The sequence below is a fragment of the Carcharodon carcharias genome, chromosome 26 (genome assembly GCF_017639515.1).
Source record: "Carcharodon carcharias isolate sCarCar2 chromosome 26, sCarCar2.pri, whole genome shotgun sequence".
Classification (NCBI taxonomy): domain Eukaryota; kingdom Metazoa; phylum Chordata; class Chondrichthyes; order Lamniformes; family Lamnidae; genus Carcharodon; species Carcharodon carcharias.
In genome coordinates, this window is record NC_054492.1 from 866,195 (window position 1) to 887,497 (window position 21,303).

At 46.9% G+C, this 21,303-nt stretch overlaps 1 protein-coding gene across 2 annotated transcripts in view; it reads right to left on the bottom strand.

Annotated features, from left to right (window-relative positions):
• The window catches only part of ankdd1a (ankyrin repeat and death domain containing 1A), a 357,444-nt gene that overhangs the window by 266,210 nt on the left and 69,931 nt on the right, over positions 1-21,303 (bottom strand). For both annotated transcript variants that reach the window (XM_041175241.1, XM_041175240.1), the window contains exon 8: positions 13,766-13,864. In XM_041175241.1, coding sequence (XP_041031175.1) covers positions 13,766-13,864 — 99 coding nt within the window. The remainder of the gene's footprint in view (positions 1-13,765; positions 13,865-21,303) is intronic.

The window sequence follows — 21,303 nt, forward strand, 5'->3', positions numbered from 1 at the left end:
CTCAGGTTTTAGATGTAGGAGAGTAAATAATTCAAGGCCCCACATGACTCATTTGCAATAGCTGCCTGCTGGGCCAACTGATTGCATCATTAAATATACCTTCGGGGGCAGGTTGGCCTTGTGACTAAGTGGATTATGTGATAACTTTCTGCGGTTTATTGTTTATTCATTCATGGGATGTAGGCACAGACACACCAACAATTGCAATCTTGTGAGAGGACTCTGAAATCTCAGGATTTTTCTGCCCACGATTGCTGGAAGGTCAGGTGATGCTGGCTGTGGAAACTGGTGACAGCCCGATACAAGAGCTTGTGGGTAAGATGGAGGCCTGGGAACAGAAATAGAGAGAGAGATGGAGCCGTAAGAGAGCTAGGTGACTGCTGCCAAGGGCATGAGTGACCTCACTGGGGACCGCAGCTCTTGAGCTAGCTGGAGGGGAGGGGAGAGCTGCAGGCTGATGTCACTGTCTCTCTGGATATTCTCCCAGGTTTGCTTCCCTCTCCTGATGGCAGTGCCTCATTCCATGTTTGGCAGTGGCAGCCTCAGCGTAACTTGTCCAAGTGCCCATTCTTCATGTGTCAGCTATTACACATTATGGTCCTTCATATCCGAGCTGGATTTTATTACCAACCAACATATTGATGTTCTTAGCTTCCAGGAGGTGTTACTGCATAATAAGTAGGAACTGGAATTGTGGGTGAGTTTTTTTCTCTTTCTCTCTCTAACCCAGGGATTCTGAGGCCAGTTGTGGTGCTCTAAATGCTGACTGGTCAGAATGACAAAGGCCTGAGCTGGGAATCTGATCTAAGTATTTCAGCACTTCATCATGCAGGATCTTTATAACAATGCAATTCAAATTTGTATGGGATGTTAAATGTCCAAAAACCATCCTATGAGGAGGGAAGGGGAAAAAAAGGTAAAATAAATTAAGTACACCACACGCTTTCATGTGAGTTAGGAAAACAAGTTTGGTTAAAGGTGAAGATTCAGAAGGTTTTTGAAAGGTGAAGTGGTTAATGGAGGTAACCCCAGGAAGAATCACATATCAATTAGTCTTCCACGTTTTTTCTTTATTCATTCCTGGGATGTGGGTGTCACCGGCTAGGCCAGCATTTGTTGCCCATCCCTAATTTCCCTTGAACTGAGTGGCTTGCCAGGCCATAAACTGTGGACTGGATTCACATGTAGGCCAGACCGGGTAAGGATGGCAGATGAGTTTTAACAACAATCGATGAATAGTTTCATGGTCACCATTACTGAGACTAGTTTTATCCTTGGTGGGATTTGAACCCATGATCCCATATCATTTGCTGGATCTCTGGATGATTAGCCCAGCGACATTACCACAACAGCACCATCTCCCCCCACCTTGATTTGGATAAATACATAGACCATATATACAGGGGGTTGTGAGGACAGGGGGTGTTGGAGAGGGGGGCCAGGGGAGGGGGCACAGGGATCCGGGATGGCATCCTTTGCTTGGCCTGAAATGGCGAGTTGTTAACCAAGAAGCCCTATGTCTGCGCTCAGTGTACCAGGTCTAGTCGGAAAGAGCAAAGACCCCATGAGCCATGGCGAGGGAAGGTCAGACAAAAATGCAGCACTTTCCTGCGGACTTCAGAATCTCGACATTGGGACCAAATGGGGGTCCACAGCCTGATGTTGCAACTTAACAACGGGTGGAATTGTCTGTGCCCACTGGTGTTGGGCGTGCTCGGCAGTGAGTACATAATATAGCGAGAAGGCCAAAAATCGGTTTCATGGCGTAGTGAAACCACTCTGCGATTGTCTGCTCTGCCCGTCGATGACAGGCCATGTTTCCTGCCGTCGGACATCAGGAACCACATTGCAACACATCTGCATATCATTATAAACCTAGCCCACCAGAATCAATGCCCCCTTCCCCACCCACACCGATGTGTTTCACAACAGCATATATAATGCATGCACTTGTTGGGCTGCATTTTGAGGGAAACTCAGAGGTGAGCACACAGTAACGTTGTGCAGCACTCACCTGCGTTGCCTGTTGGACTTCAAGGTTGAGATGCATTGGAGGCATGGGAGCAAGAGGCAAGGGCTGCCCTGAGGTTGAGGCGACTTGTTTGGGGGGCGGTGGGGGTAGTTGGGGCAAGGGCTGCCCTGTGGTTGAAGGAAGTGTGCAAGCACGTTCAGGTTGTGGGGGAGGGAAGTGGCCATGCATTAGGGAAACCTTGTATAAAGTGACCATTCATCCACAGCTAAGGCAGTTCAGGTGCAGCCACATTGACATTCATAGAATCAGGTCTTTGGCTTATCTGCCCACTCAAAAAACGCAGAGACATGGAAGTGCCACCAAGTGCTCCACAACTTTTCACCCCTTGGGCACAGACTGCAAATTAATGGACGTTTCAGTGGTCTGCAGAACAGTTGAATGACTGGGTATGTTGTACACCCTTCTTGCTAAAGCTGACCATTGAGCAGTCAATGGTGGAGGTGCACACAGCCTCTTGCAATGTCATCATGCAGGTTTGGACCAGTCTCCCCCATGGTTCAAGCTAACAGTGCAGCCTTGCAGTGTGGGTTAGGAGAATGCCTGTGCCTGAGCTGACAGCACAGCCTACAGTCCAATGGGCAAAGCTGCTGTTAATCGGTCAGGTGGAGTGGGGTGGAGGTGGGTGGGGTTTTGGGCAGCCACTAAACTCTGGCCATCCAAGTGGTGACCTGCACTCTCCGGGATGCATTAGGCCTTCAGACTTAACCAAGAGAGATTCTTAGAACACACAAGCTAACCCATGCGTCTCTTTCTTTCATCCTGCAGGAGGAGTACATCAGGATCATGGTGAACTAGCTGTGTGCCTTGTGGTGTGAAAAGAGCGACTAAGGCACCTGGATGAGCAGAGGGAGTAGGAGCACCTTCACGAAGAAGGGACAGCTGGTGCTCCTACACATGCTGCTGAAGAGCCACAGCGAGCCATCGCTGGTCGGTGCCTAGCTAGACTCAGCGTCTACAGCCGCCGCCTTTCATTCCTGCAGATGACTGAGAACCAGTGTTGTTGAAGACTGCATGTCTAGTGAACTGGTCAGTTGCACCTGCCAGCTGCTGCAGAATTTGGCACCAAGGGGACATGGAGCAGATCCACTGCCAGGAGCTGTGAAAGTGACCGTGGTGCTCAATTTTTACACCAGTGGCTCCTTTCAGGGCTCCACAGGTGATCTCTGTGGGATATCACGATCCTCTACCCACAAATGCATCCATGAGGTCATGGATGCCACTTTCGCAAGGGCACACAAATTTGTACATTTCGTCCATGATCAGGAGAGCCAGGATGCAAGAGTGTTTAGATTTTCCCAGATCTCGAGTTTCCCACAGGTGCAGGGTGTCATCAACTGCACTCATGTGGCGCTTGGATCTCTATCACAACAAGAGGTCAATTAGGTCAACCACAAGGGCTTCCATTTGCTGAAGGTGCAGCAGGTGTGCAATCACCACAAACTCATCCTGCAGCTCTGTGCACAGTTTCCAGAGACTGTCCACTACTCCCACATTCTCAGTCAGTCACAGATCCCTGACGTCTTCCAGGTTCCACAGGGGCTGCAGGGCTGGCTCCTCGGGACAAGTGCTAGGCACATAGGATGTGGCTGGTGACACCCATGCAGCAGCCTCAGACTGTAGCAGAGCAAAGGTATAACAAGGCTGGTGGTGCAACTCGCAATTTTGTGGAGCAAACCATAGGGATGCTGAAAATGAGGTTCTGGTGCCTGGACCAGCCTGGTGGAGCCCCATAATACAGTCCACAGGGCATCACGTATCATCATCACCTGCTGCGCCCTTTACAACCTGGCACTGAAACAGGGAGTGGGTCTGGCTGAGGAGGAGATGCAGGAGCTGGAAGTTTCCTTCGATGAGGAGGATGTTGACGGTGATGAGGGTGAGTAGGCCCTCGAAGGCGACAATGATGATGATGAGGCCCTTGCACTGGCCAGTCGAGGCTGGTGCACTCGGGAGGCCCTCACAGCTGCTAGAGTTGTGGAGGATGATGAGGACATGCAATGACGAGACACCATAGATCCTCACAATGCATCCATGGACGTTTGATTCCAGTCTGGCTTATGGTAGCACACATACCCTCTGATAATGCTCCTGTCATGAAGATGCAGTGGAGGCCCTAATAGTCACTCGAATGCAGGGGGGTGATGATGGCATGCAGTGAGGACACTCCACTGATCTTCACATAGCCTCTGAGAACGTCTGACTCCTGTCTGGCCGAGGGCTCACTCGCACTCTGTGATCAAGGTCATATCATAGAGACGCAGCCATGAATCTTCAAAAGCACCTGATCCTTTGTCGGCCTTCAGCACCTGAGCCCTTTAGCAGCACAGCATCACTGGTCACAAGATGCTGAAGAGATGGGGGCCAGCCCCACCTTAAAGATGCTGAGAGCACACAGAGAGAATGACAGAACTCTGCGATGCCTGCCCACTACATTCTGGCAGCAATGACAAACACTGTCGAGGTGCAGGCATCAGTAATGTTTCCAGGGAGTATGAGGCTGGACCATCACTTTGGTCTAAAGGCTGCACAAAGTACAGGGGAGAGGCCCTGGACTGAGACACCTGCCTTTATCTTGTGCGGAAAGGAGACATTCTTGGGAATTTATTTCCAACAGTGAACATTATGTATAAGTGATTAACAGGAGTTAACTACATCTTCTTCCCCTTCCTAGCCCTGCCGCTACGTCTTGGTGCTCCACACTGGAGGTGGAGGCAGCCTGCTGCACTCTATCTGTGATGACCTTGGCAGTCATCCTCTGGAGGGCTGAGACCTGGAGGGCCCTGGCCTGCTTTCAGGGTCCTGCTGTGCGACAGTGGCACCCTCCTCGGCCTGTGGAGCTGGAGCTGCTGAGGTCATAGGAAGAGGTGATTCAGACGGGGCCGGACACTCCCAGGGTCATCTGGATGGATGGCCCTGGGGGGTACACTAGCTGATCCTCCTCCCTATGGGTGCCCAAGGGCCCCTGGCTAAGGGGTAGCTAGAGTGAGATAGGGCTGCCCTGCAACCCTCTCGCATACACACTGTTGCAGGCCAATGATGGCATTGACAATGGGGTTCAGCCCATGCAGCTGTGCAAGACCAATGTCCTGTATCAAGGTCTCCATGTGAAAGAGTGAATGGTGATGTCCCTTGAACTGGCAATGAGTGAGGGCCCTGTGTGATGGGTTTGAGAGTGTGAGAGTTGAAAGTGATGAAAAGAATGACTTACCTGGCGGAACAGAGATCATTCATCCACTTGCTGCACTGGGCGGCTGTACTCTCATGTAGGGCGTAGGCACTGACCATTGCTGCCACTGCCTCCCAAGCCGGATCAGTGATGTGGTTGCCCATCCTGCAGCCAGAGTAGGGGTACAGGACATCATGGGCCTCCATTGCATCCAAAAAGAACTTGAGGGATGTGTCATTGAACCTGGGGGCTGCAGTCTTTTTGCCTTTTGGGGCCATGTCTTCCATGCAGCAGTCCTGGGCTGGAAGCGCTGAGAGGTGTGCATGTGGCTGAAGCAGTGAGGTGATTGCGTGGCGAATGAATGAGAGCCCAGCTGCCATGGAAACAGTGGTTTCCCGGTAAAGCATAATTAACGTGGAGGGTCTCGGACGATATGGCGAAATGCCGCCATTGTGGCCGGCGGGAAAAGCATCGTTTTATCCACCCGCTACCACACTCAGTGCAAATCTGAGATGATTCCGGCCAATATGTCCACTAATTGTATCGATTGAAGTTAAGTTCATGCGGGTGGCCGGTGTTGATTGGTTGGTTACTTGAATACATAAAGAGACACTTAATGACACAAAAGTGGAGTCAGGAGATACATACCGGTAATGTTTCACACAGTCTGGGATGAGATAAGGGAACATGATGTAAATGCCTGGTTGATCATGGACAGAAGGTACATGAGAAGGCTCCACAAACTCATAGCAGCTACATAACATAATGGTCATGTTTAACCCAGGCTTTGGAAAATTTTACAGGACAATAAGATCCTGTCAATAACACCCAAGTCCACCTCTGAGGAAGAGTATAAAGTAAGGGACTTTGAAAGGCGTCAGTGCAGGTAGGCGGTGGAGGTGAACTCTCGAAGATGACTCTGGTCTAAGACTCCTGGGTAATTGGTGAAGGTCTGAGGCACATAGAAGAGAAGAGGGAAAAAGGAGAAAGCAGAAAGAGCTGTTCGCACACTGCACAGTTATGCCAGCCTGAACTTGTACCCACTACATTATTTTTATTCTTTCATGGGATATGAGCATTTCAGACAAAGCCAGCATTTATTGCCCATCCCTACTTGAGGGGAGTGGGGAGCCTTCTTCTTGAACCACTACAGTTCATGTGGGTACACTACAGTGCTGTTAGGAAGGGAGGTTCTAGGATTTTGACCAAGCAACAGCGAAGGAACAGCAATATAGTTCCTAGTCAAGACGCTGTGTGGCTTGGAGGGGAACTTGTAGGTGGGGGTGTTCCCGCATATCTTCTGCCTTTGTACTTCCAGTTGGTAGAGGTTTGGAAAGTACTGTTGAAGGGGGCTTGGCAGGTTGCTGCAGTGCATCCTGTTTAGTGTACACGCTGCTGCCAATGTGCGTCGGTGGTGGAATGAATGTCGAAAGTGGTGGATGGGGTGCCAATCAGATGGACTGTTTTAAGTTTCTTGAGTGCTGTTGGAGCTGCATTCATACAGGATGGTTTAAGGAAGTCAAGAGGTATGGAATTCTCAGCCTCTGACCTGCTCTTGTAGCCACAGCTTTTATAAGCCTAGTCAATGGCAACCACCAGGATGTTGACAATGGGGGATTTTTTTTTAATTCAATCATGGGATGTGGGTGTCACTGGCTAGGCAAGCATTTATTGCCCATCCCTAAGTTAAGAGTCAACCACATTGCTGTGGGTCTGGAGTCACATATAGGCCAGACCAGGTAAGGACGTCTAAAGATCAGATGGTTTTTACAACAATCATCAAATAGATTTTTAAAGTCAGATTTAATTTTTTTCAATTGAATTCAACTTCCACCATCTGCTGTGGTGGGACTTGAACCTAGGTCCCCAGAGCTTTTCCCTGGGTCTCTGGATTACTAGTCCAGCGACAATACCACTACGCCACTGCCTCCTCCATGCTCTTGAAAGTGAAGGGAAGATGGTTAGTTTCTCTCTTGTTAGAAACAGTCATTGTCTGGCCATTATGTGGTATGAATGTTACGTGCCAATTATCAGCTCAAGCCTGAATATTGTCCAGGTCTTCCTACATATGAGCACATACTGTTTCAGTATCGGAAGAGTCACAAATGACACTGAACACCATGCAACCATTAGCGATCATTCCCACTTCTGACCTTATGATAGAGGAAAATTAAGGCACCCGCAGAGGGTTGTAAATTAATCCATTTTGTGGAGGAGTTAAGCAGTTATGTCAATCCAAGCAGAGGGGAAACTGCTTTGGGGGATGAACCATTGGCTCCAATGGCCCTCCAGACTACTGGAGGGAGCTGCCACCATAAAGCTGGCAGCTTCAAAACAGTTCAAGGAGCCATTCACAGCTGGCAACCTGCTGCTGACCACTCGAAATGTCCCCCAACTGGGGTCCTTAATATGCAACTGGTTGTCAATCCGCAGGCTGGCCCACATTGGGAAACTTCCCCAGCAGCTGGAATGCATCAAGAGCTGTCCCAACATGAGTCCCCATTTTTCTACCCCCCCTGCCTCTATTCCTGCCGGGGCTTGGAAAATTGTGCTGAGTGTGCACCTGAATTGCTGTCTAGTGATATCTCTGAAGGAGTGAATATCATTACAGCTTTGTGTGTGAGCAATTGTGTGGAGATTGGGTGGAAATGAGATTGTGCTGATCCCTGATGCCCTTCATGACTGAATAGCTGTCTCTTACCCCAGTAAGAGGAGGTGGCTAAAATTGGAGGGGGACAGGATGAAGGTAAGTGGATAAATGTTTGAAGGGAAATAATTTGCAGGAATCTGGGGAAAGAGCAATGCAGTGAGTAGCATGGAGTCTCGTTCTACGAAGGACAGTTTTGCTTCTTCAGAGTGCTAAACTCAAGAAATTGGTAAGTGAGGGAATTCATTGCCATGACTGAAGAGGTGCTATCCTGGTATTTTGAAAAAGCAAAGAGCAGTCTGAAAGATGGAATACAAGACAGTGAAACCTGGGAGCTGAGGTCTAGAGGCACTAATTCATCTTTCAAAAGTTTTATCTTTCAAAAGTGTGTAAGTTATTAATAATTGTAAGATTTTATTGATAGTATTAAGTCTATTAGCAGTAGTTGCTAAGTCTGTTCGAAATCCATCCCATTTAGCACAGCGGTACTGCCACACGTATTGTACGATGCAGGGTGTCCTCAATGTGAAGGCAGGACTTTTTCTCCACAAGGACTGTGTGGTGGTCATTCCTACCGATACTCTCATGGATAGATTCATCTGTGGCAGGCAAGTTAGTGAGAATGAGGTCAAGTATGTTTTTCCCTCTTGTTGGTTCCCTCAACACCTGCTGCAGACCCAGTCTAGCAGTTATGTCCTTTAGCCTTGGCCAGTTCGGCCATTATTGGCACTACCGGGTCACTCTTAGTGATGGACATTGAAGTCCCCCACCCAGAGTACATTCTGTGCCCTTTCCACCCTCAGAGCTTCCTCCAAGTGGTGTTCAATATGGAGGAGCACTGATTCAGCAGTTTCCTTGCCCATGTTTGACCTGGTGCCATGAGACCCCACGTCCCAGAAGTAAAAAAACAGTTCGGACCAGTCCTCTTATTTCCCAGTTTTTACTGGTGTTCCATTTTAAGCTATATAAGACCAGTTCAGACCAATATTATTATTTCCCAATTTTTACTGGTTTTTCCTTCTGGGGCAGTCCGGAGTCAATATTGAGGACTCCCTCCCAACTGTATACCACTGTGCTGCCACCTCTGCTTGGCTGGTCCTGCCGGTGGTGTCTGGGACAGTATCTGTAAGGTATGATTCCATTAGTATGACTACGTCAGGCTCTTGCTCGACTAGTCTGTGAGACAGCTCTCCCAAATTTGGCACAGCCTCCAGATGTTCCAAAGGACTTTGCAGGGTTAACAGGGCTGATTTTGCTGTTGTTGTTTCCAGTGCTGAGGTCTATGCCAGATGGTCCGTCTGGTTTCATTCCTTTTAGACTTTTTAGCAGTTTGAAACAACTGAGTAGCTTGCCAATCCATTTCAGAGGGCAGTAAAGAGTTAACCACATTGCTGTGGGTCTAGAGTCACATGTAGGCCTGACCAGGTAAGGGCAACAGGTTTCCTTCCCTAAAGGACAGTGAACCAGGTGGGTTTTTCTGTCATTCGACAATGATTTTATGGTCATCCTTCAGCTGCATCAGTATGGAAGAATCTGCCAGTCACAGAAAGGCCTGACCAGGCGCCAGAAAGCCTGCAACCAATGAGTACAAACTCCTAAAAATCTTCATCTGCGAAGAAATGTCAAGAGAATTTGCATTAGAGGCTGTACAGCGAAGGTTCACGAAATTGGTCCCTGGGATAAAAGAGTTCTCCTATGATGAGAGGCTCTCTGGAGTTTAGAGGAATGAGAGGCAATTTCAATGAAACCTACAACATTGCGAAGGGGCTTTATAGGGCAGACACTAAGAGATTGTTTCTGTTGGTCAGGAAATATAAAACATGGGGACACAATCTCAGGATAACGGCTGACCATTTAAGACTGAGATGAGTAGAAATGACTACACTCAAAAGGTTATGAATCTTTGGAATTCTCAGCCTCAGAGGGTTGAGGGTTGAGGATGCTCCATTATTGAATATATTTAAGGCTGGGGTAGAAAGGTTTTTGGTCTCAGGGAATTAAGGGATATGGGGAGCAGATGGGAAAATGGAGTGAAGCCCAAGATCAGCCATGAATGGGAACTGAATATGAAATTTGATTATTTTATGATCACTATTACCTAGAAGATCCTTTACTATGAGGTTATTTATTAATCCTGTTTCCTTACACATTACCAACTCTAAAATAGTCTGTTCCCTCGTTGGTTCCAGAACATACCGTTCTAAGAAACTGTCTCAAATACACAATGAACTCATCCTCAAGGCTACCTTTGCCCATTTGATTTGTCCAATCTATATGAAAATTAAAATCTCCCGACTATTGCAATATCTTTCTTACATCCTCCTATTATTTCTTGACTTACAGTCTGTCCTACAGTGTAGCTACTGTCAGAGGGCCTATAAGCCACTCCAATCAACGACTTCTTTCTGTTGCTATTTATTTCCAAACTGATTCTACAGTTTGATTCTCTGAACCAAGTTTCTCACGACTGCTTTTCCTTTCTTTCTGTCCTTCTGAAATGTCAAATGCCCTGGACTATTCAGTTCCCGGGCATGGTCACTTTTGTTTCGTTTTTCACAGGATGTGGGTGTCACTAGCTAGGCCAGCGTTTGCTGCTCATCCTTAATTGCTCTTAAAAAGGTGGTGATCTGCCATCTTCTTCGACTGCTGTAGTCATATGGTGGAAGTACACCCATAGCGCTGGGAGGAAGGGAGTTCGAGTCAGGATAGGAACTTGCAGGTGGAGGGGAACTTGCAGGTGGTGGTGGTGTTCCCATGCAGCTGTTGCCCTTGGCCTTCGCTGGTTTAGAAGGTGCTGTCGAAGGAGCTAAGGTGGTCTTGTTGAACTAGGCACCGGAAATGACAATGGCAATCTCAGCCCTGTTGACCCTGCTAACATCCAGGGGCTAGTGCTAAAATTGGGACAGCTGTCTCACAGAGTAGTCAAGCAATGGCCTGACATAGTGATACGCATGGAATCATACCTTACAGATAATGTCCCAGACACCACCATCACCATCCCTGGGTATGTCCTGTCCCACGGGCAGGACAGACCCAGCAGAGGTGGAGGCACAGTGGTATACAGTCAGGAGGGAACCCTGGACATCTACTCTGGATCCCATGAAGTCTCATGGCATCAGGTCAAACATGGGCAAGGAAACCTCCTGCTGATTACCCTCCCTCAGCTGCTGAATCAGTGCTCCTCCATGTTGAACACCACTTGGAGGAAGCACTGAGGGTGGCAAGGCTCAGAATGTACTCCAGGTGGAGGACTTCAATGTCCATCACCAAGAGTGGCTCGGTAGCACCACTACTGACCGAAATGGCCGAGTCCTAAATGTCATAGCTCCTCGACTGGGCTGCAGCAGGTGGTGAGAGAACCAACAAGAGGAAAAAAATACTTGACCTCATCCTCACCAACTTGCTTGCTGCAGATGCATCTGTATATGACTGTATTGGTAGGAGTGACCAATGCACAGCCTTTGTGGAAATGAAGTCCCGTCTTCACATTGAGGATACCCTCCACCGTGTTGTGTGGCACAACCACTGTGCTAAATGGGATAGATTTCAAACAAAACGAGCAACTCAAGACTGGGCATCCATGAGGCACTGTGGGCCATCAGCAGCAGCAGAATTGTACTCGAACACAATCTGTAACCTCATGGCCCAGCATATCCCCCACTTTTCCATTACCATCAAGCCAGGGGATCAACCCTGGTTCAATGAAGAGTGCAGGAGGGCATGTCAGGAGCAGCACCAGGCATACCCAAAAATGAGGTGTCAACCTGGTGAAGTTATAATACAGGACTACTTACGTGCAAAACAGAGAGAGGACCCAGTTAAGGAACAAGGAAAGAGGCTCCAAGCAGAAAAAAGGCTGTGGTTGGCTGACTTTAAGTAGAGGGGATTCTGGAGAAGCTCTGGTGATCAAAGAGAACTCAGGAGAAGCCCTGGAGATCCAAGGAGGCAGCAAAAGGTAGATTATACCCTGATAGGGGTCACTGGGGCAAAGACAACCCTTTGGAGCAGTAGTATTTTGCTTGGCATGGTTGAAGAGCTGAAGTTGTGCTTGTGGGTTAGTGTGGGAGTGCAGACTTGGGAATCCAGGGGAATGAAATCTTGAAACTCTATGGGGTGAGCCTTCATCGAGGCTGTCCAAGTTGGAGTGGCCTTTGGAGACAAATCCAAGTTGAGATCTTTGAAGGTGAAGACTGGAATCCCTTGTGAGAGAGACAGAGAAAGAGGGAAAGAATTTTATCGAGGTTGGTAAACTCTGTTTATTGACATCTGGGTGGGCTGTTAAGAAATGTGTGGAATCTGTCTTGGTTGCATTTGCCATTTATTGTGCAGTGTGGTGTGTTCGACCACAGTTTGCCTGTTAATTCACATATACTTCATATTAACCTGTTAGATATTGGAAATTGTTTTATCTTTCTGACCTTGTAACTCTTTCGAGTACAAACCCGTTTCCATCTGTTTCAGATGAAGTTACGTTGTTTCATAGTTTGCCATTGTGAGATTTGAACTCTTGATCTTGGGGTTACAAACCCAGTACCATAACCACTTGGCTATTTAGGCCAAGCTTTACATAGTTTTGCCATTGTGAGATTTGAACTCTTGATCTTGGGGTTACAAACCCAGTACCATTTGTTCAAAACCCGTGGAAGTATGTGGCTTTATTCTCTTAACAAGTGTCTTGAATCTCAAACTTCGTCTACTGTAAAAAAACGTTATTGGTCCCTAACCAGGTCTCACCAAAAACTTAGGGGTCTGGTCTAGGATCATAACACAGGACATATCAAGGGGGTTACTAGCAAAGCATATCGGATCTTGGGCTTCATTAACAGAGGCATTAAGTACAACAGCAGAGAGCTTATGTTGAACCTTTATAAATCACTGGTTAGGCGACAACCAGAGAAATGCATCCAATTTGGGGCACCACACTTTAGGAAAGATGTGAAGGTCCTTGAGTGGGTGCAGATGAGATTTGCCAGAATGGTTCCAGGAATGATGGAACTTCGATACAATTTAGCTTATTATTCTTGAAGAAAAGGAGACTGATGGGAGGTTTGATAGAGACGTATAATAGGTTTAACTAAAATTGTCAAAGCAAAGCTATTCCCAATAGCTAATCTAATAGTTCAATGACTAGGGGGCCTAAAGGTTTTGGACAAGAAGCACAGGGGGAATATTATAAAGAACTTTTTTATGCAGCGATTGGTAATGTCTTGGAACTCGCTATCTATGGGAGTGGTTGAAGGGGAGACGATCAATAATTTCAAGGGCAATTGGATGGGCACTAGAAGAAAAAAAACTTGCAGGGCTACAAGGATAGAGCCAAATGAATAGGCTGGACTTCTCTAGAGAGAGGTGGGACTCAATGGGCTGAATGACGTCTTTCTATGTGAAGCTGATTATAACCAGAAACAGTTGAGCAGTCAAGAGAGATGGTGGTGAGGTAGGGCTGGGTGTTGCCAGCGTACACTTGGTGATGTCTGCAAGGGGCAACATATTCGTGGTATCAGCACCCTTTACTAATAATAAGGCTTAAATGTTTCCCCTCACCTGGTAGCTGGTAGAGTCCCACAGAAGTACACAAACCTGAACCGGACATGCCTGGGTCTGTAGGTTCAAGTCAGTTATATGGATGGCATGCTGCAGCCTAGCAGAGCCTTTTGCCATAAACTAAGGCCAAACCAGTGGTTCCTGTATCAGTAGCAAGGGCTGCCAACCTATCCATAAAATGCAGTCAGTGTCCCCCCACCCCAAGAATCCTAGATTTTATCCTGCAAACTAAGGGGCCAAAATATTCCACTGACCCAAGGCACAGTAAGAGAGCAGCAGACCAGACTGGCATCATTCATCTCTGCCTCATTTTCCTCTAAGATCTGAGGAAATTGCTGTGAAACATTATTGTTTTAAATCAGGAAGTTTCACTCACATTTGTTTGGGCGTTTACATCACAGGCACCATTCAACAGAACTTTCACACAGTCGGAATGTCCCCCTTCAGCTGCCAAATGCAATGCAGTCTCACCTTCCTGTAAACAGACAGAACAACGACAGTTTCAGGAGTGACAAATACAGATGGTACAATTAAAATAAAAACAAGGACCTGTATTTTTTTTGATGATAGTAACAATTTTTGGAATGTCGCTCTGGACACATTTGTGCGATTTTGCTGCAGTTTAATATTTCACATTATTCTCAGAGTGCTCCAATCAACGCCTGTTAGTACCTCGACTAAAAACATTCATACAGCCCACATTCTCCAGGTACCTAGCCTGTACATAGGAAGCACAGAAAGTAACAGGGCGCAGACGCAAGGACGTAAATATATACAAGGTGTGCATGCCCGTGTGTGTGTATGTGCATGCGTGCATACACATGCACATTGGAAGAAGAGTATGTTATTCAGTCCCTCATGTCTACTCCACCATCCTAGCTTCTCACTATTCAGAAATTACTCTGATCCACCTTTCTTAGGTCCAAGGCGGATGGTCTCATGCTTTCCCATTAAGTTCTACTTTATTAGGATATACAGCACAGATCAGGCTATTTGGACCAGCCAATTCAGGCCAATGTAATTTCTATATGTCACAGTCATGTTCTGTTACTTAGATTATCAATGTCCCTTTGCAACTTTCTTCTCCCATCCACACTAGTTACTGTGGCAACTAACTTAGTGTCATCAGAAAACTTAGATATAAGATCTCCAATCCTTTAAACAAATCATTTATAGGTGAAGAGCTACAGGCCTCTGGAAACACCACTTGTCACATCCTCCCAATTTGAGTACATAGGAACAGCAAGAGGTCATTCAGTTCCTTGAGACTGCTCCACTATTCAATAAAAACATGACTGATCTGTATCCTAACTCCATTTACCTACCTTGTTTCCATGTCCCTTAATACCCTTATTAAGGGGGAGATGGTGGTACAGTGGTAATGTCACTGGACTAATAATCCAGAAGCCTAGGCTAATGCTCAGGAGACATGACAGTTGGTGGAATTTAAATTCAATCAATGAGTCATAAATCTGGAATATAAAGCAAGGCTTAGTAATAGTGACCATGAAACTATCATCAATTGTCATAAAGAGCAATCTGGATCACTAATGTCCTTTAAGGAAGGAAATCTGCTGTCCTTACCTGGCCTGGCCTACATGTGACTCCAGACCATAGCAATGTGGTTGACTCTTAAACGTCCTCTGAAAGTGCCTAGCAAGTTACTTGGTTCAAGGGAAATTAGGAATGGGCAATAAATGCTGGCTTTGCCAGCAATGCCCACATCAAGAAAGAATAAAGAAAAAACATATCCTTGGCCAATAAATATCTAACAGTCTCAGTTTCTTAATTATTAATTGAGTAAGCACCTACTGCTTTTTGTGGGAGAGGTCCACACTTCAATCACCCTTTGCTTGAAGAAGTGTTTACTAACTTTTCTCCTGAACAAAAACAGAATTACCTGGAAAAACTCAGCAGGTCTGGCAGCATCGGCGGAGAAGAAAAGAGTTGACGTTTCGAGTCCTCATGACCCTTCGACAGAACTTGAGTGAATCCAAGAAAGGGGTGAAATATAAGCTGGTTTAAGGTGTGTGGTGGGGGGGGTGCGTTTTGGGTGGGGAGAGAGAAGTGGAGGGGGGTGGTGTAGCTGTAGGGACAAACAAGCAGTAATAGAAGCAGATCATCAAAAGATGTCACAGACAACAGAATAAAAGAACACATAGGTGTCGAAGTTGGTGATATTATCTAAACGAATGTGCTAATTAAGAATGGATGGTAGGGCACTCAAGGTATAGCTCTAGTGGGGGTGGGGGGAGCATAAAATATTTAAAAATATTTAAAAATAATGGAAATAGGTGGGAAAAGAAAAATCTTTATAAATTATTGGAAAAAACAAAAGGAAGGGGGAAGAAACAGAAAGGGGGTGGGGATGGGGGAGGGAGCTCAAAACCTAAAGCTGTTGAATTCAATATTCAGTCCGGAAGGCTGTGAAGTGCCTAGTCGGAAGATGAGATGTTGTTCCTCCAGTTTGCGTTGGGCTTCACTGGAACAATGCAGCAAGCCAAGGACAGACATGTGGGCAAGAGAGCAGGGTGGAGTGTTAAAATGGCAAGCGACAGGGAGGTTTGGGTCATTCTTGCGGACAGACCGCAGGTGTTCTGCAAAGCGGTCGCCCAGTTTACGTTTGGTCTCTCCAATGTAGAGGAGACCACATTGGGAGCAACGAATGCAGTAGACCAAGTTGGGGGAAATGCAAGTGAAATGCTGCTTCACTTGAAAGGAGTGTTTGGGCCCTTGGACGGTGAGGAGAGAGGAAGTGAAGGGGCAGGTGTTGTATCTTTTGCGTGGGCATGGGGTGGTGCCATAGGAGGGGGTTGAGGAGTAGGGGGTGATGGAGGAGTGGACCAGGGTGTCCCAAAGGGAACGATCCCTACGGAAGGCTGATAGGGGGGGGTGAAGGGAAGATGTGTTTGATGGTGGCATCATGCTGGAGTTGGCGGAAATGGCGGAGGATGATCCTTTGAATGCGGAGGCTGGTGGGGTGATAAGTGAGGACAATTGGGATCCCATCATGTTTCTGGGAGGGAGGAGAAGGCGTGAGGGCGGATGCGCGGGAGATGGGCTGGACACAGTTGAGGGCCCTGTCAACGACTGTGGGTGGAAAACCTCGGTTAAGGAAGGAGGACATGTCAGAGGAACTGTTTTTGAAGGTAGCATCAGCGGAACAGATGCGACGGAGGCGAAGGAACTGAGAGAATGGGATGGAGTCCTTACAGGAAGCGGGGTGTGAGGAGCTGTAGTCGAGGTAGCTGTGGGAGTCGGTAGGTTTGTAATGGATATTGGTGGACAGTCTATCACCAAAGATTGAGACAGAGAGGTCAAGGAAGGGAAGTGTCAGAGGTGGACCACGTGAAAATGATGGAGGGGTGGAGATTGGAAGCAAAATTAATAAATTTTTCCAAGTCCCGACGAAAGCATGAAGTAGCACCGAAGTAATCATCGATGTACCGGAGAAAGAGTTGTGGAAGGGGGCCGGAGTAGGACTGGAACAAGGAATGTTCCACATACCCCATAAAGAGACAGGCATAGCTGGGGCCCATGCGGGTACCCATAGCAACACCTTTTATTTGGAGGAAGTGAGAGGAGTTGAAGGAGAAATTGTTCAGCGTGAGAACAAGTTCAGCCAGACAGAGGAGAGTAGTGGTGAATATCCTGGTTCTGAAGGTTATGTTCCCTTGTCGTAAACATCCCAGTGGAAAATGTTCCTCTCTATCTACCATATTGATTCATTTCAGTAGCCTAAACTCTCAATCAAATCAACCATAGCCTTCTATTCCAAGAAATACAAGTCTAATTTACATGATCTTTCCTCGTAACCTAACTTTTGGAGCCCAACTAACAATCTGCTGAATCTGCATAATGAGTACAATACTCATTATCCATTTCTCTGTCCCCCGTTTCCTAACCAATTTCCTATCCAGGTCAATAAGCTGTCTCCAAATCCACACACACTTTTAATTTTTAAAATTGTCTCAAATCAAACTTTATCAAATCTGGAAGTCAAGATAGATAAATAGTAGACCATGGTAGATACCTCCCAAAAAGCATAATAATGTTTGTTAGACATGAGTTACTCTTTACATATCCATGTCGGCTCTCTGGTCCACTCTAACATTTATCCAAATGCTCAGTCGTTCTGCACCTATTAACAGATTCAAGTAATTTTCCCACAGCTGACGTTAGACTAATTGGCCAATAATTTTCCCTATTTATCTCTCCTCTTCTTCTCAAATAATGGAACGACTTTGACAATTTTATAATCCAAGGGGACAATTTCTGAATTAAGCATTTGGATGATCATGACTAATGCATCTGCAATTCCTCCCCTATTTCTTTTCATATCCTCGGTGGAAACAATGGTGATGACGTAGTGTATTGTCTAGTAATCCAGAGACCCAGGGTAATGCTCTGGGGACCCAGGTTTGAATCTTACCGTGGCAGATGGTGGAATCTGAATTCAACAAAAATCTGGAATTAAAAGTCTAATGATGACCATTAATGATAAAACATTGTCGACTGTTGTAGAAACCCATCTGGTTCATTAATGCCCTTTAGGGAAGGAAATCTGTCATCCTTAACTGCCCTACATGTGACTCCAGACCCACAACAATGTGGTTGACTCTTAACTGCCCTCTGAAATAGCCTAGCAAGCCACTCAATTGTAACAAACCGCTACAAAGTCACAAAAAAGGAATGAAACCAGATGGACCACCCAGCATTGACCGAGACACTGGAAATGACAACAGCAATCGCAGCCCTATCGACGCTGCAAAGTCCTCCTTACTAAAATCTGGGGGCTGGTGCCAAAATTGGGAGAGATATCTCACAGACTAATCAAGCAAAAGCCTGACATAGTCATTCTCACGGGAATCATACTTTACAGATGATGTCCCAGACGCTACCAAACATCACCATCCCAGCAGAGGTGGTGACACAGTGGTATACAGTCGGGAGGGAGTTGCCCTGGGAGTCCTCAGCAGAGACTTTGGACCCCATGAAGTCTCATGGCATCAGGTCAAACATGGGCAAGGAAACCTCCTGCTGATTACCACGTACCGCCCTCCCTCAGCTGATGAATCAGTGCTGCTCCATGTTGAACGTTACTTTGGGGAAGCACTGAGCGTGGCAAGGGCACAGAATGTACTCTGGGTGGGGGACTTCAATGTCTATCACTAAGAGTGGCTCGGTAGCACCATTACTGACCGAGCTGGCTGAGTCCTAACTGACATAGCAGCTGGACTGGATCTGTGGCAGGTGGTGAACGAACCAACAAGAGGGAAAAACACACTTGACCTCATCCTCACCAACCTGTCTGCCGCAGGTGCATCTGTCCATGACAGTATCGGTAGGAGTGACCACCACACAGTCCTTGTGGAGATGAAGCCCCGCCTTCACATTTAGGATACCCTCCATCGTGTGGTGTGGCACTACCACTGTGCTAAATGGGATAGATTTCAAACAGATCTAGCAACTCAAGACTGGACATCCATGAGGCGCTGTGGGCCACCAGTAGCAGCAGAATTGTACTTGAAAACAATCTGTAACCTCATGGCCCAGCATAACTCCCACTCTACCATTCCCATCAAGCCAGGGGATCAACCCTGATTCGATGAAGAGGGCTAGAGGGAATGCCAGGAGCAGCACCAAGCATACCTAAAAATGAGGTGTCAACCTGGTGAAGCTACAATACAGGACTACTTGCATCAGAACAGCATAAGCAGCAAGTGATGGACAAAGCTAAGTGATCCTACAACCAACAGATCAGATCTAAGCTCTGCAGTCCTGCCCTATCCAGTCGTGAATGGTGGTGGATAATTAAACAACTCACTGGAGGAGCCATCACCACAAATATCCCCATCCTCAATGGCAGGGGAGCCCAGCACATCAGTGCAAAATATAAGGTTGAAGCATTCGCAACAATCTCCAGCCAGAAGTGCCAAGTGGATGATCCAACCTCCGGAGGTCCTCAGCATCACAGATGCCAGTCTTCAGCCAATTTGATTCACTCCATGTGACATCAAGAAATGTCTGAAGGCACCGGATACTGCAAACATTATGGGCCCTGACAATATTATGGCAATAGTGCTGACGACTTGTGCTCCAGAACTTGCCACGCCCCTAGCCAAGCTGTTCCACTATAGATACAACACTGGCATCTACCCGGCTATGTGGAAAATTACCCATGTATGTCCTATACACAAAAAGCAGGACAAATCCAACCAGGCCAATTACTGCCCCATCAGCCTACTTTCAATCATCAGTAAAGTAATGGAAGGGGTCATCAACAGTGCTATCAAGCGCACTTGCTTAGCAATAACCTGCTCACTGACGCCCAGGTTGTGTTCTGCCAGGGCCACTCAGCTCCTGACCTCATTACAGCCTTGGTTCAAACATGGACAGAAGAGCTGAACTCCCAAGGTGAGGTGAGAGCGGCTATCCTTCACATCAAGGCAGCATTTGACCGAGTGTAGCATCAAGGCATCAATGAGAATCAGGGGGAAAACTCTCAGATGGTTGGAGTCATACCTAGAACAATGGAAGATGGTTGTGGTTGTTGGAGATCAATCATCTCAGCTCCAGGACACCACTGTAGGAGTTCCTCAGGTTAGTGTCCTCAGCCCAACCATCTTCAGCTGCTTCATCAATGACCTTCCTTCCATCATAAGGCCAGAAGTGGGGATGTTCGCTAATGATTGCACAATGCTCAACACCTTTCACGACTCCTCAGATACAGAAGCAGTCCATGTCCAAATGCAGCGAGACCTGGACAATATCCAGGCTTGGGCTGACTAATAGCAATTAACATTCACACCACACTAGTGTCAGGCAATGACCATCTCCAACAAGAGAGAATGCAACCATTTCCCCTTGATGTTCAATGGCATTACCATCACTGAATCCCCCACTATCAACATCCTGGGGGTTACCATTGACCAGAAATTGAACTGAACTAGCCATATAAATACTGTGGCTAGGAATTGTGCGACAAGTAACTCACCTCCTGACTCCCCAATGCCTGTCCACCAACTAAAAGGCACAAGTCAGAAGTGTCATGGCATACTCCCCACTTGCCTGGACGAGTGCAGCTCCCACAACATTGGAGAAGCTGGACACCATCCAGCACAAAGCAGCCCACTTGATTGGCACCACATCCACAAACGTTCACTCCCTCCACCACTGATGCACAGTAGCAGCAGTGTGTACCATCTACAAGATGCACTGCAGGAATTCACCAAGGCTTCTTAGACAGCATCTTCCAAACTCACAGCCACTACCATCTAGAAAGACAAGGGCAGCAGATAAATGGGAACACCACCACCTGAAGGTTCCCCTCAAAGTAACTCATCATTCTGACTTGGTAATATATCGCTGTTCCTTCACTGTCGCTGAGTCAAAATCCTGAAACTCCTTTCCTAATGGCACTGTGGGTGTACCTACAGTTCAAGAAGGCAGCTCACCACCACCTTCTCAAGGGCAGCTAGGGACAGGCAATAAATGGTGGCCGAGCCAGCGAAGCCCACATCTGTGAAATATGAATGTGAATTTCCACTGCCATATGCAGGAACGACCTTCTTCTGTCTGAACACATGCAGCTGAATCCTGCCTCCTTGTACAGCAAACTTGGTATTTCATTAACACCAGCAGATGCAGGCATCATTTACAGATAATATGGTGTCTAGCTCAGGTGGTGGGTGAGAAACTCAATGTGGCATATGTCCGACGATATGCTGTCACAATTTTCTGAAGGGCTCTGTACTGAGATTTTTCATCCTATAAGGAAACTCCCAACGATTTAAATTTTAAATCCCCAACACACCCATGGAAACACTCAACAAAAAAATCCCATGGACCCAGTATTGTTAACGTGCATACAAGAGGAATTACATAGTATGCTGTAAAATCTTCATTTGCATA